Source organism: Diadema setosum, chromosome 1, assembly GCF_964275005.1.
Source record: "Diadema setosum chromosome 1, eeDiaSeto1, whole genome shotgun sequence".
NCBI classification, from domain to species: Eukaryota; Metazoa; Echinodermata; class Echinoidea; order Diadematoida; family Diadematidae; genus Diadema; species Diadema setosum.
The window spans coordinates 36,054,589-36,072,666 of record NC_092685.1 but is presented as its reverse complement, the minus strand read 5'-3'; the positions used below and the strand labels follow the sequence as shown (position 1 = coordinate 36,072,666).

General features: G+C 37.8%; 1 protein-coding gene across 3 annotated transcripts; it reads left to right on the top strand.

Annotated features, from left to right (window-relative positions):
• Positions 1–3,919: 3,919 nt before the first annotated feature.
• On the top strand, positions 3,920–17,686 carry LOC140235756 (prostaglandin reductase 2-like). Of its 3 annotated transcripts, none has more exons than XM_072315770.1 (7): positions 3,920–4,181; positions 5,034–5,152; positions 5,867–6,061; positions 8,036–8,206; positions 9,066–9,275; positions 10,788–11,000; positions 14,230–17,686. In XM_072315770.1, exons 1-7 carry the CDS (start codon positions 4,139–4,141, stop codon positions 14,335–14,337), a joined length of 1,059 nt encoding a protein of 352 aa, XP_072171871.1. In that variant the 5' UTR covers positions 3,920–4,138; the 3' UTR covers positions 14,338–17,686. The 3 variants fall into 3 exon arrangements, with proteins under 3 accessions (XP_072171871.1, XP_072171882.1, XP_072171874.1); XM_072315781.1 differs by lacking the exon at positions 3,920–4,181 and adding an exon at positions 4,326–4,455; XM_072315773.1 differs by lacking the exon at positions 3,920–4,181 and adding an exon at positions 4,858–4,863.
• Positions 17,687–18,078: the final 392 nt, after the last annotated feature.

Genomic DNA, 18,078 nt, shown 5'->3' with positions numbered 1-18,078 from the left:
CCGTATCATTAGAATTGCTCATGGTTTTTTTTTTTTTTTTTTTTTTTTATCTCGGCCATTTCAAAACCAATTTTCATCAAATAAACGTTGAATCCCTCTTGAAATTACACGCTCTCTCATATTTCACAAGAGGTTTTTCATTATCTCACCAAACAATGTTAGAAACCTGAAGTTAGGTCTCAACCACTGGCGTAGCCAGGGGGGGGGGGCGATGGGGGCGGTCGCCCCCCTAAGATTTGGACCGCGGATTTGGGAGGCGGAAAAAAAATGCGTGTATACTGTATGCATGCACATGTATAGCGGGTCTCCTTTGCAACCTTTCATCAAATGAGATCATATTTTTTGAATATTTCACTCAAAGTGTGCACCAGATCGTTGAATTTCAATTCAAAATATGCAAAATCTCTCGTGCTTGGGAGGGGTATCCCCCTCCCAAACCCTCCCCCTCTCTGCCTCTTTCCCTAGCTTAGTACACTTTTTAGATTTACAAAAAATTATGAATAATTCTGAGTGCACAAGACTTATCACTTATATTCCGAAAACTCAAAGTTACCTCATGTACAAGGGGAATTTCCCCTTTTAATCGACCCTTTCCCCTCTCAGTCCCCCCCATCATTTTTTTTTAAATGATTTCCCAAATATTTCAATCAAATATGCGTATACGAGATATCTCTATATTTCAACCTGAAAAAGGCAAAAGCTCCATCATACGGGAAGGGTGGAGATAACACTCGCCCACGCCTTCTCCCTGCTCGCCCGCCCCTCCCCCCTCCCTCCCTCCATGCATAGAAGCAGACTGTGGCTACACTTTGAACATAAACAGTTTTCCAAATATGACACAAAATGTGTGCACCAAAACGTTTAACTGCTATCAGAAAATTATACAGAATCTCTTTCCATAGACTTGCTACACTTCTCTCTTCTGATTGACAAATTTCCAGATATTCCAACAAAAGTGAGCGCCAGCTTGTTGAATTTCAGTTCTAAAAGCTTAAAACTGAAAAAAAAAAAGGCTCCCTTGAATATGGGAGAGGTATCATGCCACCATTCCATTGCTTAATTGTTACCCACTATAGACTTAGTACATTTTTGGGAATGATTTTCCGAATTTTCCACAAAAAAGTGTGCTCCAGATCGCTTTATTTCAATTCTAAAAACGCAAAAGCTCTACGAGCGGGAGGGGGAATCCCCCTTCCCCTAAGCTCTACCTCACTAGACTTTGTACATGTACATACACACAGATGATGCACATTCGGAATAAGAGCTGAATTCCGTGATTTTAACACTTCGGTGAAAAAGTATTGCACCAAAAATTTGCACCAGATCACTGAATTTCAGATCTGAAAATGAAAAATCATCTTCGTGTGGGAGGGGATATGCCCCTATCTACACCCTCGTCTTCATGCTTTTTGTGTTTGATTGCTGAACAGACAGCGTTCATGATATTCAGTGTAAGAATTAATACAAGAAGATTATCTAAATGACACCATTTTTATAGGCAAATTGTTCAATAATAATCTACACTAAAATAATACTGCAACCTTAAAGGGAAGGTAAACCCAAAGAGCAATGTGGATTGAGTGAAAGCAGCAACATTAGTAGAACACATCAGTGAAAGTTTGAGAAAAATCGGACAATCGATGCAAAAGTTATGAATTTTTAAAGTTTTGGTGTTGGAACCGCTGGATGAGGAGACTACTAGAGGATATGACGTATGAGTGGACAACAATACAAAGAAAATATAAAGGATATTCAACAAAAATTCACTTTTTTAGAATTATGAAAGAGCAGTGGACCAACCGCTTTCAGAAAGCAGGGTGAATAATTGCTACCCTTAACATATGTCAATATCAAGTTGATGGAATTTGTAATTTTTCATGAAAAATTGATTTTTGTAGTATTTTCTTTATATGTGACCGTGCACCTCAAAACGAACATAAAGTCGCACACACTGATTTTGCGTGAGGACTGAAAATAAGTGAAATGGGTCAACCTAGCCGAACTTGACTTTTTCATATTTTCTGAAAGAGCGGGTCTTCTTTTAAATTATGCTAAAATTTGGTATCATAAAACGGGCAGGAAAGTGTGTTTTTTTTAGCAGTTTATCTCGAACATTTTTGGCAGAATAGTGTGATTAGGTGCGTCTTTCGAACCCCTTTTTCATTTCTGAAAAACCTTGTCCACACTCTTCACTTTCAACTCTAATAACTTTTGAAAAAATAGTGCCATTGCTTTAAAAGTTGGCATTAATTATGGACAGAATGTGTTGATGAGGCATGTTTAATTTCAGTTTAATCTGATAATCCCTTCATTGTTGTTACTCTGGTGGTTTACTTCCTGTTTTTTGTCCCATTCATCGCACAGCCAGCACGGTTTGGTAAAGATTAAGCGCTTGAATAGACACTGTACTTCAGAGCCTCTTTTCTCAGTTCACACTTTTCCCGAGTTTGTGCTTTCTTTCCAATATTTAGATAGGTTAGGAGAGTCCATTTGATTTGAGTTATACATCATTTTAAAGCTTAAAGTCTGGTCTTTCAGAATATGGTCTTAACTAAAAATTCATATCTGGCGACTTTTTGTTTGTTTTGAGGTGCACTGTCACATATTTTCTTGATATTGTAGTCCTCTCATACGTCATAACCTCTAGTAGTCTCCTCATCCAGCGGTTCCAACATCAAAACTTTAAAAATTCATAACTTTTGCATCGATTGTCCGATTTTCTTCAAACTTTCACTGATGTGTTCTACTAATGTTGCTGCTTTCACTCAATCCACATTGTTCTTGGGGTTTATCTTCCCTTTAAACAACTGGGACTGTTTCAACTCGTTAAAACATGCAGAAACATGCATCAAATTGCACCATTTGCAACATCAAAATGCAAAAAGTTCTCACCGTGGGAGGGGGGACACCCCCCTCCCACACCCTCCCCTCCCCCCTCGCTCGCTCCGCTCGCTCGGGTTCAGTCTCGTTCATGATATTCAGTGAAAAGAATTAATACAAGAAGTGTATTTTAATTATACCATTTTATAGGCAAATTGTTCAATAATAATCTACACTAAAATATACTGCAACCTCAAACAAGTGAGACTGCTTCAACTCGTTAAAACACGCAAAAACATGCATCAAATTGCACCATTTGCAACATCAAAATGCAAAAGTTCTCACCGTGGGAGGGGGGACACCCCGTTCCCACACCCTCCCCTCCCCCGTCGCTCGCTCTGCTCGCTCGGGTTCAGTCTTGTTCATGATATTCAGTGAAAAGAATTAATACAAGAAGTGTATTTTAATTTTACCATTTTATAGGCAAATTGTTCAATAATAATCTACATCAAAATATACTGCGATCTTAAACAAGTGGGACTCTTTCACGTCGATAAAACGCGCAAAAACATGCATCAAATTGCACCATTTACAACATCAAAATGCAAAAAGTTCTTACCGTAGGAGGGGGGACACCCCCCTCCCACACCCTCCCCCCCCCCCCTCGCTCGCTCCGCTCGCTCGGGCATTATGCTCAGTCGCTTCGCTCCCTCGCAGACTAACCGCCCCCCCCCCCCCCCCAAGATCAAATCCTGGCTACGCCGTTGGAACATAACCGGACGGACCGGAGCAGTCTTGGGGAGGGGTGGGGGGGGGGGATGATTGTACAGGCCATCTCCCCTCCTCCATTTCGGGGGGGGGATGCACCCCCCCCCCCCCCCCCCCCTCTGGATTTATGCCCATGCCGTAATGCGAAATGCAAGTACAAACGTGTACAATGTATACATGTACAATGTACCGGTATTAATCCATAACATTGATTATACATGTGTTAAATAAATAAAATAACAATACTAGTAGTGGTTTGGCTTTCCATAATCTTTCCACCAAAGAACACAAAGTCCTATTTTTCGAAGAGCAGCGGCGCGGCGCACGCAAATCCCTTCCCCCGCCGCGCCTAGCCTGCCGGGCGGGCCCGAGCAGAGGATAGGGGATGCTTTAGTGGTTTTTGCGACCGGTGCGTTGTGTTACCTGGCCCTGGGCTAGAGTCCAATCAGCACGTTTTCTCATTGCACCCCATTCCATAACAACTCGGTCGGGATCCTCCCGACCTCCTGCAACCTAATCCTCAAGACCTGAGTGAAACGAATCTTAAAACATGGTTCCCAGTAATAAACGTGTAATCCTTCGATGCCGTCCAGGTATTTGTTGTCCACTTTCATTTAGAATCTAATACGCTACCAGTGTACTACTAGTACTGTAGTACCAGTATACTTCAAGTATCTCGTGAGTCCTAGGCCTAGAGTTTAGATCACTCTTCTCTGGAAAAGATCACTCGTCTCTGGAGAAGGTGCCTTCGTCTCTGGAAAAGGTGCCTTCTCATAATCACTGACAGTGATTTTTGCCAGGATCCAGTCTAGGCCTAACCCGTTTTTACTGGCATAATCGAAGCACCCGTATCGACACTGCACTCCTGTACTGTCAAGGCTGTATCGATTAATCTATTTATTCTAAATGTTTGATTTTTACGTGTGCATGCATAGAGCCTATTTAATTAATTAATGCATGCATTAAATAAAGAGTTTTGTGCAACTGCAAGCTAACACTTAATATCATTAACATAGACAGCAGCGCATGTTTACCTCGATGTACCGGTAACTAGAGTGCTAGTTGTAGCAAGTTTGTTATTTTTTCTCCAAATTTGTACAGCAGTGCACAAAGATCAATGTTCGGGTTATAATGACATTTTGATTAGAAGTTCTATATTTTGTCTTTGCCCCCTGTCAGAGTTACTCTTTTTACTTTATAATACTTGTATGAGATGAGGAAATCATTTTTAAGTATTTCGAAATAACATATGATTTATTACGCACGGGAAAGTCGGTATGATAGATAGCCTAATTACAAGTAAATTTTATGTGGTAACATTAATCTACAGTACTATTAGAATGTTGTGATGTCGCAGGACTTGTATAATACTAATACTAATAGTTGTGATGGTTGCTGGAATGAGACTCTCCCTATTTTCAAGGTTCTTTATGTCTGTGCCATAGGGGACACTGGAGTTCCTGAAGATGATAACTTTGCAGCTGAAGATTGTCCTTTTCCTACCAACCTGGCAGATGACCAGATGCTAGTTAAAACTCTGTGTCTGTCTGTGGATCCCTACATGGTAAGAAGATCCTGCAAGATCTGGGAATCATGATTCATTCAACCCCCAACTTTTGATCATTGAAAGTTGGGCTAATCGTAATATGGTCAACCCATTATACAACACTGATTTATGATGGATTCTGAAAATTCTAGTGATATTCAGTGCTGCTTTTTCTAAGCTCTCATAATTATGAATGACTATACTATTACTAATGTAATGAGTTGAGCTGGTGAAAGCAATGATTTCAAGTCTAATAAATTGAATGGAATCAAAGAACATGCAGGATGGAAGAGTGGGACTTTGGGTATTCTCGAGCAGTAAGAGGTTCTTGACCTATGGACTACAATTTGCATTTGAAAGTTTGAAAATGTTATTTTTAGAGTCATTCCTCACTTTCTTATTTTCAACAAATACTGTTCCAATCTGATTTATTGAGTTATGTTTATCTTATTTGTTATAATTGTTATCTTGTATGTATATTTGTTTACAGGGCCCTCTGCTCTGGAATGATTACTGACGGGGCCACCCTGTATAAATTAAACGGAATAGATAAATAAATAAATAAAGGATAAAGACAGTTTTAGACCTATAAACTACAGTTTGCATTTGAAAGGAATGAAGATAGGTTTATACCAAAGTACACTGACATTGTGGTCTGTGTAATTGCTGACATGGAGTTGATTTTGAACACTAATGAGACTCGATTGACACTTGAATAATCAAATCTTTCAGCGGAGCAGGATGAACCAGAAGACGAGAGCACAGTACATGATGCCATGGAGGATTGGGGAGACTGTGGATGGAGGAGGAGTTGCCATTGTCATTGAAAGTAAAAATGACCAGTACCAAGCAGGCGACATTATTCAAACTTTTAGTCTTCCTTGGCAGCTTTACAGTCACATAGGTCCTAGTCCCTATCTGTACAAGGTAATACTGGTTTACGTACATGGCTTGTGATGCATGTAAAAAAACACACTTTATCTGTCTTGTATGCAATGATACTATTGGTTGCTATGGTTGTGTAAGAGAGCCAACTTGTCATTTAAATCACAAAGTTGCCTTTTTTTTTTAATTCTATCGAGTGACAGAGTACCAGGAAAACAAGAAATTGTATTTTGATGATTTCTCAGCTGTTCAGTGTTTTTTTAGTTTTGAACTAAAGTAGGTCATCTGTGGAAGCCTCATCAGTAAATGCATTTAATTTTCAGCTGGTCATCATGTCTCGGCATAATGCTGAGAATTCTTGCATGATATTTTTTAGGATGCCATGCAAAAATATTCACACACGGCTGCAATATGCTCCATCTTCTTTGATCATATCAGTGCATCACAGGGTTACATTCATGAGTACATCACATTTATTTTGAGGAAAAAAAAAATACTCTTTCTGTCTTTAGGAAAACTATAGAGAAATGATTTTTTCACTTGATCATCAATTTGCATACATATTGTAAGTGTAGTCAAAATTGCTGTGTCATCCACTCTTTTTAATCCATTGAGGGTATGAGAAGGTTACTGTACAACATGCACTTCATGAGAAAGTTTCTGATATCTCGGGTTTGACTAATCATGTGTCGGTGTTGAGGGGGCAGTCTGCTTTAATGTGTGATGCATGTGTAAATAAATATGATTGAACAAATATCAGTATGCAAGGGCTTCTTGATATTTCAAATTTGACCAGTCCTTTATTTGTGTAGTGGGACAGTCTCCTTTAATGTGTTATGCTTTATGTCACTAGGTATGATTTAAACAAATAGCAATCTACAAGGGTTTTAATTCTTGGTATCACACTGGTCAAAGACATCAGGGTCTTGTAGAAAAAAGTAGGCATGCAAATGTGTTGTTTACCTGTGTTTATACTCTAAATGATTTTTTCTGTCAGTTTCTCTTCTTTCTTTTTTGGTTCACTCAGTGATTTTCTTTTGTCACCAGTATATATTATATATATATATATTTTTTTTTTATACCCCCGCCAAACGAAGTTTGAAGGGGGTATATAGGAATCAGCGGACGGTCGGTCGGGCGGTCGGTCGGGCGGTCGGGCGGTCAGTCCGTTGCAAATCTTGCGTCGCGAACTACTTCCTCAGTTTTCAACCGATTCCCATAAAACTTGGCACAGATGTGTGCCTTGGGTTGTAGATGTGCAAGACATATTTTTTGACAGTACCCAAAAGTACGTTGCCATGGTAACGGCATATTATGGGCAAAAATGGGTACAAATCTTGCGTCGCGAACTCCTCCCACAGTTTTTGATCAATTTTTATGATATTAGGTACAGATGTTCATCTGAATATGTTAATGTGCAAGACACATATTTCCGCAGTGGCAAAAAGTGCGTTGCCATGGTAATGGCATGTTATTGGTAAAATATAGGGCAAAATGCTTCATGGCAAAACTGCTTCATCATTGTTCTTCCAATTCTCATGGAATTCATATTGAATGTTTGTCTTAGGATATAGGTCAGCATGACACATTTCTTGACAGTGACAAAAAGTATGTTGCCATGGTAACAGCTCACATATTATGAGCCAAAATGATGGAAAATTTTGTGTTGCAAACTACTTCCTCAGTTTTTGCCCAATTTCCATGAAATTTGGTACAGATGTGTGCCTTTGGTTGTAGATGTGCAAGACGCATTTTTCGACAGTACCCGAAAGTACGTTGCCATGGTAACGGCATAATAATGGCAGAAGATCAAGGAAAGATCTTGCGGATTTAACTACTTCCTCAGTTTTTTGACCAAAGCTTATGAAATGTTGTTTGGCGGGGGTATAACCAGTCGCTGTAGCGACATTTCTAGTTTTTTTAATTTTTCAAATCCGATGACAATGCCCAATAGCATGGGAATTGTAACTGTCTGTCCCATTTGAACGAAATGACCTGATTTTCTGTGGTCTATAGGTAGATAAGGCTCTTGTTGGGGAGCATTTCTCTCTGGCAATGGGAGCAGTTGGCATGCCTGGTCTCACCTCACTCTTCGGAATCAGACATAAGGGTCATGTGAAGCCAGGAGCCAATCAGACGATGGTCATTAGTGGTGCTGCTGGGGCATGTGGCTCTATTGCAGGACAGGTAAAGGCACTGCATGATTAGGACATCAATTTTAGAAGTCATTGACAAGGATTGATAAACGTACTTGTACATTAAAAAACTGTTGCAGCTTTTAAAAATGGCTGCCCAGTATATGTAGCGTAGTCTTTATGAAGGTTTGGAAATCAATTTTAATCCCTTCACCCAGAAGAATGCCAGAGGCATTAGGTTTTCATGTTGTCCTTCCGTCAGTCCATCTGACCCAAATCTTGTAATGGCAAACTGAAGAAAATCTCATTAGTTGATTTGTTGATTGTAGGCACAGGTGCTGGTGTGCAACGTGGGCTGTGGATGCACTGACATGGTATTGGGGGAAATCCCTCAACAGTTAAAGGTCACTGAACGTTGGTCATTTTGCAGCCATAATACAACGTACTAAAGAATGTTTAGTGGGAATGTGATTTAGGAGGAAGGGGAGAAACAAAGAATGAGATACTCCCTTCTTGCAAAGAAGTAGAAGGTTGATACTCAAGGTCAGAGGTCATGATAAGCAAACTTCAACTAATTGAAACAATGACCCACACTATTAGTCGAGAAGACAATGGCATGTTTTAGGCAGTCAAATTGCTGCATTTGAAAATGATGGGGATGGGTGTTGTTGTTTATTTATTCCTCATAAATAGTAAAACCCATTTAAAGTTTATGTGAAGAACGTAAAGGTTAAATAGATCAATTATAAAGTTATTACTGGTGCTACCATAATCCTGAAAAGCTGAACTCGTATGAATGGTTCGTGCACCTATCATGTCTTACACATTGTCAAATGAGAGTGTGTTGCCATGAATGTGGATGATTCGATGCCTTTGGTAAAGTTTCCAACAATATTTACTGTTAACCCCAGATTGCCAGGATCGAAGGGTGCAGCAGGGTTGTAGGGATCTGTGGCACCAATGAGAAGTGTCAGTTTCTGACAGAGCAGCTGGGATTTGACTCTGCAATCAATTACAAGACAGAAAATGTGGCCGAGACCCTGAAAACAGCATGCCCTGCAGGGATTGATGTGTACTTTGATAACGTCGGGGGTGATATCAGCAACTGTGTCATAGCACAGGCAAGTCTATAGAAGTATTCCATTAACTCAAATTGATATTAGAAGTATTGGATTGCAACATAAGCCCTAATTAGTTTTTATTTCAGCTTTGTATGTTTGTGTGTTCTGCCCCATTTATGATAAGCCTTTTGGTATTCAAGAGCTCCACCAGTTATTATCAAAATATAATGTACAAAATGTATTCATCTTAGTTTCATAAAGAATAAATCAATTCAATTTAGTGATTGAAGTACAGTCCGACCTCTCCTATCCAGCCTCCCTTTATCCGGATCTCTCTATCATCCTGACGCGATCCTGCCATGATATTTTTTTTCCCAATGTAATATTTTCGGGGAAAAGGAGGATTTCCAACTCAAACAAAATTCCTGCACAAACTCACATGAATTACATATTATTCCCAACATAAGGAACATACATTCACATCAAATTTTAATCTAAATAACATGCATTCAGACATCCACTAACCCCCAAATCACCGCAAGAATACATGTATGGACAGAAAACTTTTCAATAGATCAGGACAAGGTACAGGCGATCGTTCATCGAGCCAATTATCTGAGAATTCTGAACGCAGACCAGCTGAAGAGGATGTGACATGTTCATGCAAAATTGATACATGTATATGTAGCTACCATTGGGTACATTGGGCAGCTAGGTGTTTTAAACATTGAGTCTCCCACATCTGGCCAAATCCCTTATCCGAATGAGCACCAGTCCCAACATGTCCAGATAGGAGAGGTCGGACTGTATTCCATTGCTATGAAGACCATAGTCAAACATGAAGAGAATGTAGAATTTCAGAAATAGATGGACCTAGTTCAAAGGATTTTGTGACACTTGTTCTTAGGTAGATGCGATAAAGGACCAAGTACTTCAGTATTCAACTCCAATAACACTTCATACTTAAGATGTCATTGAAGTCAGTTGTGTAGATATTTATTGACAGACAGACAGAAGGCAGACAGAAATTGTGGGCTGACATTTTTAACATTTGGATACATTTGTTGAAATGTAATTTACTCTGACATTGATATAATATATATACATATATATTGTATGAGGCTTTCATAAATTCAAAGTGCAAATTACAAATTTCAGAACAAAATTGCAATTCAAAATGATTCAGTCCCATGGACTGGTTGACGGGTGGTTTTGTCACAATACAGGTATTGTGAATTGCATGATAATGGTTGTCAAATGTTTATTTTAATTATTGAAGTTGTCAATGTATTCTGCATTACAGCACACTCACATTGTAATGAACACAGTTATATTACTATATGATTTTTATTGTGTATTTGTTCAGTTATACAATGAAATTTTGAAATAATGAAAGAAAACTGCTGGTCCCAAGGACTCCATTATTACAGGAGTCCACTGTAATCATATTCTAATCTAGATCATTTGGCAGTAATCGTAATATGAAAAATTGAATGTACAAACCTGAAATGGAAGATAGGAATTTTGGCGTATTATGTTAGAATAATTGTTTATTGTCCTTCTGCTTTCCAGATGAACAAAGATTCCCATATAGTGCTATGTGGACAGATCTCTATGTATAACAACTTAGACAAGGAATACCCTCCCCTTCTGCCTGATGACATTGCAGATAGGGTGAAGAAGCTGGGTATTACTAGAGAACGTTTTGTCGTCTTGACGTATGCCAAAGAGTTTCCTGAAGGCATGTACCAGTTGGCGACTTGGGTCAAGGAAGGCAAACTCAAGGTATGGAACATTCAGGAGTTTGAGTAATCTTCACCTACAACCCCTTCTAAAAGACTCATTTCATTTTGGTTTAAAATTGTTTCTATCTCATCTTTCTGAGTATGTTTACCTTCACCCTTTGATTTAGTATGTTAGGGCTGCTTCAAATCAGTGTGATCCAAATCAAACATTCTTTAAAGTCTGTCTCTTGTCACACCCTATTGGCAGGATAAGGAAATATTAACCTCCCTATACTTGGATCTTCTTTACAGACAGAAAGTATTGCAGTGAAATGTTTCACAGCAATTTTGATTCTGAGGATATTGTTACTTGCACCAAACAAAGAGTTACAAATGTATGTGTGTATGCCTTTTAGCATGCATATGTTGAGATTTATTGTAGCAGAGAGGTGGGAAGCCACCTCCCTGATTGTAGTGAGGAAAATGTCCATGTTGTGATGATAATTCCTGTTAACCAGTGGTCCCTTGTAATAATTGTGATTTTACATGCTTTCTTTCCCATGTTATGTTGATAAAATCATTATCATTAGAAGTGCATAGAATTCATTTACAACAAAGTTGTAAGACCACTCTCTTTTCTACAATGAAAACAGGTCCTTTATCTGGATACATGGTTCACATGAAAAAGAGGGCAATAGGCAAAACTGAAAGTACATTCACCCATGCTCTAGAGACAAGCTGATTACACTACCATTAGACAACAAAAATGTTAAGAGATCATTCAGTCACTAGACCTAGGTACAGAAGCATTGTACTCTGAAAGTAACAAATATTCCATGCCTGTGATGTTCTTGTACTCTTGAATATGTGTTATTCAGAGGCAGTTTCAGTGAGGCTCCTGTGCAACAATCACCTTATTACCAAACCGCTCCATTTACTGACATTATAATGATAATGGGTGTGTTCATATACTTTATCCATTATTGCCCCTCCAGCACCACCATCAAAAAATGACCATCAATACCTTGCATTCCCTAATAAGGTGTCCATGCCGCAATCACAGTCCATCAATCTGATTGTGCATTGAATAAACCAATAAAAGAGTGACATTCTCCTGAAAACAGACTAGCACAAAGGGCAAGAACACTTGTTAGCTACCATAGTACACAATAGACCAAACACACGACCGTAGTTAGAACATTCACTCACCCAGTTGGTGATAAAAGTTATCAAGAGGTCCAAAGTTTGATGCTCTCCTGTTTGCTGGTACATGGTTCATGAGGTTTTCCTTATTTGTTTTCGTGAGATCAGCAAAATTTCTGCAGAACTCGTTTTTACGCCTCCACCATGAAATGTTACTGGAAGCATTATGTTTTTTCGAGTTGTCAGTTGTTCTTCCATCCGTAATCAATTTTGTGGACAGCATAACTTAAAACCCCTTGAGGTATCCTGATGAAACTTGGTATATGTATGTATGTATGTATGAATGGACAAAGTTGTGCCTGTCTATTTTTGGGTACACATGCTCAAGGTCAAGGTCAAATTCTCAAAATAATACCTTTTCCCCTCATATCTATGCAATGCATGAAGGTATTTTCTTGAAACATACTTAATACATGTATTACTCAATAAAGATTCTCTAGGGAAAGTTTTGGGCCATGGGGTCAAAGGTCACACAAAAAGGCTAGAATATCACTTTTTTCTCTGTATTGCTCAAGGTGTCTTCATAAAACTAAGTACATATGCATGTACTGCTTGACAGTGATTTTCCCCAGACTTTTTTGGTCATAGGGGTCAAAGGTCAAGGTCAAATTCTCAATATTTCACTATTATCCCCATATCTATGCAATGCCCGAAGGTATTTTCTTAAAACTTACTATTTACCTGTATTACCAGGTAAAAGTTCTCTGGGAAAGTTTTCTACCATGGGGTTAGAGGTCAAAGGTCAAGGAAAAATAATGAAACTTCATTTTTTCTCCACATCTTGGAAATGGCTCAAGAAATTGTCATGAAATTAGTACATACATTATATACATATAATATACTGCCTGACAATTACTTTTGGAAATTTTAAGGTTATTGAGTCAAAGGTCAGCTTAAAGTGCGATAATTCTGCTATGTAATTCTGAAATTACACGTTTTCTTCACACCTTGGAGATTACTCAAAATGCATAAACTTAATAAAAGTAGGTATATACAGTATATAGACATACATTACTGCACACTGATTCTGTAGGGAAAGATTTTTAGCCATGGTGTCACAGGTCAAGGGAAAATGTTCAAATGTCACAATTTTTCCCATATTGGGAAAATAGTTTAAAGTATTGTTAATATAATAGATGTTACTACATGTAATTAGTTATTCAGAAGAATTGTGGGCCATAATGGTCAAAGGGGAAGAATCAAAGGCCAAGTGGAAATGTTCAAATCCCAGAATACCTGCTCTTTTAAACAATTCAGCCGTCCATCTAAATGAAATGAAATGAAATCTAAATGAATATAAAGGAAAGTAAACACTTAACACATTTATGACAAGCATGCCATTATATATATATATATATATATATATATATACACATTGTGTATATATATATATATACACATTGTGTATATATATATATATATATATACACATTGTGTATATATATATATATATATATATATACATTTTTTTTTTTTTTTTTTTTTTTTGCTATTTATGTGAAACTTGTCTCATATTGGCAAGATGTACTGTAGGTGTATTGGGGAAACCATGCATTATGGCAGAGACTAAAAAAAAAAAAAAATTATGTTTGATTTAGATCACACTGATTAGAAGCAACCCTCACATACTAAACCAGAGGATGAAGGTATTCAGAATGATGGCATAGGAGTCACCATAGCGACAAATCTAGTTTCTTTTGTATGTTGGGTTCTGAAAATTGCTTGTTTCTACATGTATTCAAGATAAATCACACATCATAAAAGGTTAACATGTTAAAGAAATCTGTTAAAAGGGATGCAAACTCTTTTATCCGACCCTGCTATGGGTTTACCCTGTTCAGGATCGGTGATAACAAAAGAAAGCCATGTAGCAGACAAAGATAGCAGGGGGAATAATCAAAAGGTGAAAAAAAGGAAGAAAAGGAGATGGACAGGCAGATTTGAAAACATTCCCTGGTAACCAGTATTATGAATAAAAATCAATCTTTCATAGTTGCTGTTAAAGGAAGTCTCACCAAGAGTGACAGTAATCATGTGACATGTTCATTATCCCTTTCTTTTTCTTTGTAACTTTTCTTTCCTTGTAGGTGAAGGAGACAGTGGTTGAAGGGTTGGAGAACACTGGGGCAGCCTTTGTGTCCATGATGAAAGGAGGAAATATTGGCAAGATGATAGTTCATGTTGCAGATCCATAGACCATTGGACCTGTCTCTCAGTCTCAGCATCATGTGGTACATTGAAATAGCTATTTTTCAGATGAAATATCTCCCAGAGACCAAAAACTAAGCAATGTGATGCCTTTAACATGAATAAACAAACACACAGGTAAAGTGCATGTAATTCCTTATTTCCATGTTGATTTGTTGTAGGATCTACTTGTTTACTGTTCCTTGACTTTGCAAGTCATCAATCAAGAATACATAAGAATTCATGCGTCCTGTGACAGAATGTAACCCATTGCTTGTCATATTAAGTTTTGACACTCGTCTTTCCAGGGAAATCTAGTAAAGAGAAGAAAGTTTGCGGGTAGTCTTTTCACACCTGTGGTGTGCATGTATTACAAAACATACAATTTGTCTTCTGCAAACTTTGTTAGAGTAATATGTTCATGTCAATGCTTTTGTCACCACATCCAAGTTCATATTCTGTATGCTAAATCCACAAATAGGGAATTTTTGATTGTGCTGTAGTTGAGTAATCACTTGGGTGAAATGATTTGCAGTACAACTGTATGTGCAAACTAGACAACCCATAATGAAACCTTGAGTAGCTGATGGTTTTTCTCCAGGAGTGGATGGCTTTCCCTATCATGGAGATCACAGGTACCTGTATGGCCGTCACCACTTGGGGCAGTGCAATACTAAATTTGCTCTTGGGGAATAGAGGTTTACAGTGACACCATTTGTATGCAATCATTGAAAGGACTGTTCTTGGGTGAAAGAAGAACCTAGAAAGATGAAAATGGAGGAGGGAAGTGACATAGGGAGAGTGTAAGCTGAGAAGCAGCAGTGAGCTGGAAGTTGAAGTTGCCCTCGTGGAGACCGGAGGTTAGGAAACGGACAGTTGTTAGAAAGTAAAGAGTGAGAAACGGGTAAAAAGTTCAGAAGTCGGTGGGAGGAAACAGATGAATCAGAAAGCAGGTAGGAGAAGGAGAAAGTTGGAATATCATGGAGATTAGAGAGAAGTGAAGAAGGTGTGAAATTCTGAATGATGTATTAGGGAATAAAGTCAGAGAGAACAAATTCAGCATAAAGCAGTGCAAACTGTGGAACACGGAATCAAAACTATGAAAAGTGAAAAGGGGAGGGGGATTTAGTGGATCCTAGGAAGAACTCCTTTGGGAAAGAGTTAAGGAAGAAATAGAATCCTGAGGATGATTCATGTGGAAGAAGATAGTGAAATGTAATGCTGAAAGGGAGGAAAAGAAAAGTGAGAAATAAGTCCCTGAAAAAAAAAATGTTAAGTGATGAAGTGGTCTTGTAAAGGATCGTTGGATTGTAAAGAAAGCAGGAAATATAGAAAGAGGAAGGAAAGAGGTACTGTGGGTTGAAAAGAAATTAGGCTGTAGGATAAAAGAAAGAAGTGGAGAGTCATGAAAACGACCGAGGAAAAGCTATAGAGATGTAGTATAAAGAATAAGTATAGTCCTTTCAAGGACTGCATACACATGAGGTAACCGCAAACCTCTTCTCATTTACATCACCATGAAAACTTCAAATAACATAGAGATGTGTTCTGTTGGGAAAATCAAAATCTCTGGTTACAATCTATGCTCCTCTCTGATAAAAATGAGAAGCTTGGCAACAGGCATTCTATCAAATCATCAGTTGGAACCAGAAACAATGTCATGTAAAAGAAGACAGTAGATAATGTTGGAGGCAGATGACAAGATGTTAAAGGTTGCGAAGCTCTTTCCACATTAACAATATCTTAGTATCAGTGGCTGTAGTGTTTTTAGATGTAAAAGTTTGAGACACACAGATTATAGAAATGACCTAACTACAAATTCATTGCTATCAACATATTATTACAACACAGGAACTTTTTCAAATGACCTCTTGGCAATTGAATGCAAATGTTTACTTTTTCATTAAAGGGCATGTTTTGCATGGAACATCTCAGAAGTTTTTATGACCTGAAAAATAGTGTGAGAGACTTTGATTACATTGAAAACCATCGTGTATAATTGATAATCAGGAGAAGAATAATCGTGTAAAAAATGGTGATAAATGACTGATTTATAACATTTTAGAAGAGAAAATACAGTACGTACTGTTTGACAGGGTGCTTTTTTTAATTGATTTTTTTTTTTCTGGCTGGAAATAGATATTTTTAATTAGCTACATGTAACTCAGTGTGATAAAGTGACAACACTGAAGATTATCAGAGGTAAGTTTCATGTCATCAGGCAGAGAGCTCTGATTAGACGTTTAAAAAACAGATATGTCGTGTTACATGTGGGACATTTTGTCGTGTATTTGTTTGGTGTGTGGAAAACCATACTAATAAATCTTTGATCTGGTCAGAGAAGTAGAATCAGTTGCATTTATGCAGATACATGTATGTATGCAGTGTTAAGAGAACAATATCCACATATCTGTCAAGTATTACTGGTGTTCCGTTGAATAAATGAGATTATCCCACATGTAACACTATATTTCACATTTTTGCAAATGGGTCCCCTGTAATTTACTTAAATTTGCATCATACCATTTTTTTTTCCCTCAAGGAATTTCAAACTTCAACTGATATGCTTAAAAATAGTACAAAAACATTTCAATTTTGAGATATGACATTTTGTCTCTCAGGAGACCTTATCAGGGACTTAAAGAATTTCTATGTAGCACGCTGAAAATCAGAATGACAATATAACTTCCTGAGCTAGAGTTTTGTTTGTTTGTTTGTTTGTTTGTTTGTTTGTTTTCTGTTGAGGGTGCATGATGCTTCAGTTTGACTGAAATGATTATGTACAGAAAAATCAGAATTGACAGATAAAGTTTTGTCTCAGTCTGACGAGGTGTAAGAAAGTTATGGAATTTTACTTTCACATCTCTTCCAGGAACAGTAATGCCATTAACAGTCATATGTAAAGCCTACAATATCATGCTGTATGTATATGATTTCTAGTGTCACAGCTTTGCAAGTTCCCCCATTCATGTGACCACAAGAAAAATGATATCCTTCACATAAAAATTTTCTGCAGTTGGAAGAATCTTTAGCACTAATGACTTTGTAAAGGAAGGGGGTCTCAGTTGCTGATGCTCAGTTGACGCAAAGGATGATTTTACTTTATTTTTCGAATGTAAAAACGAGTACATGTAGTGATTCAAGAGCATGATCAACACCTCATTAATAGGGCCTATATGCATTTATCATAATATTGACTACTAATGCCTTTTTCATCTAACTTGCTGTAAAGGTCCCTAAACTCTGTCAGTGTGTGATTTTCATATTTCCTGTGATTGGTTTCGATGAAAGTTCTGTCAAATTGTACACCAGCGTTGTAGAAATCAATATTAAAGAAAACATATTTAGTATTATTGATCTCTAAGTTTGAAGTTGTGCAGTTCGTTAAATGTGTAGTGTGCACTTATGTTTTTGTGCGGTGGCCAGGAGTGTAGATAATCATGTTGTGTATTTCACTGAATGAATGTGTGATGTGTGTATACAACCGCGTGTTTGTGCGTGTGTGGGATGCCTTCTATTTCATTGTGTAATTATCGCAGTGCACCACTACAGGAGATGTCTACTACTCAGATTCTTGAAAGCAAAAAAAAAAAAAATAAAAAAAAATAACAATAATGATAAATAAATGAATGAGTAAAAATGAAGGGGATGGGACTCTTAAGGGGTAAACCTCATTGTCATATCCAGGAATTTAATGATGCGTTTCTAAATACTCCAATACGCTACCTCTCGGAAAGTGAAATTGTTCG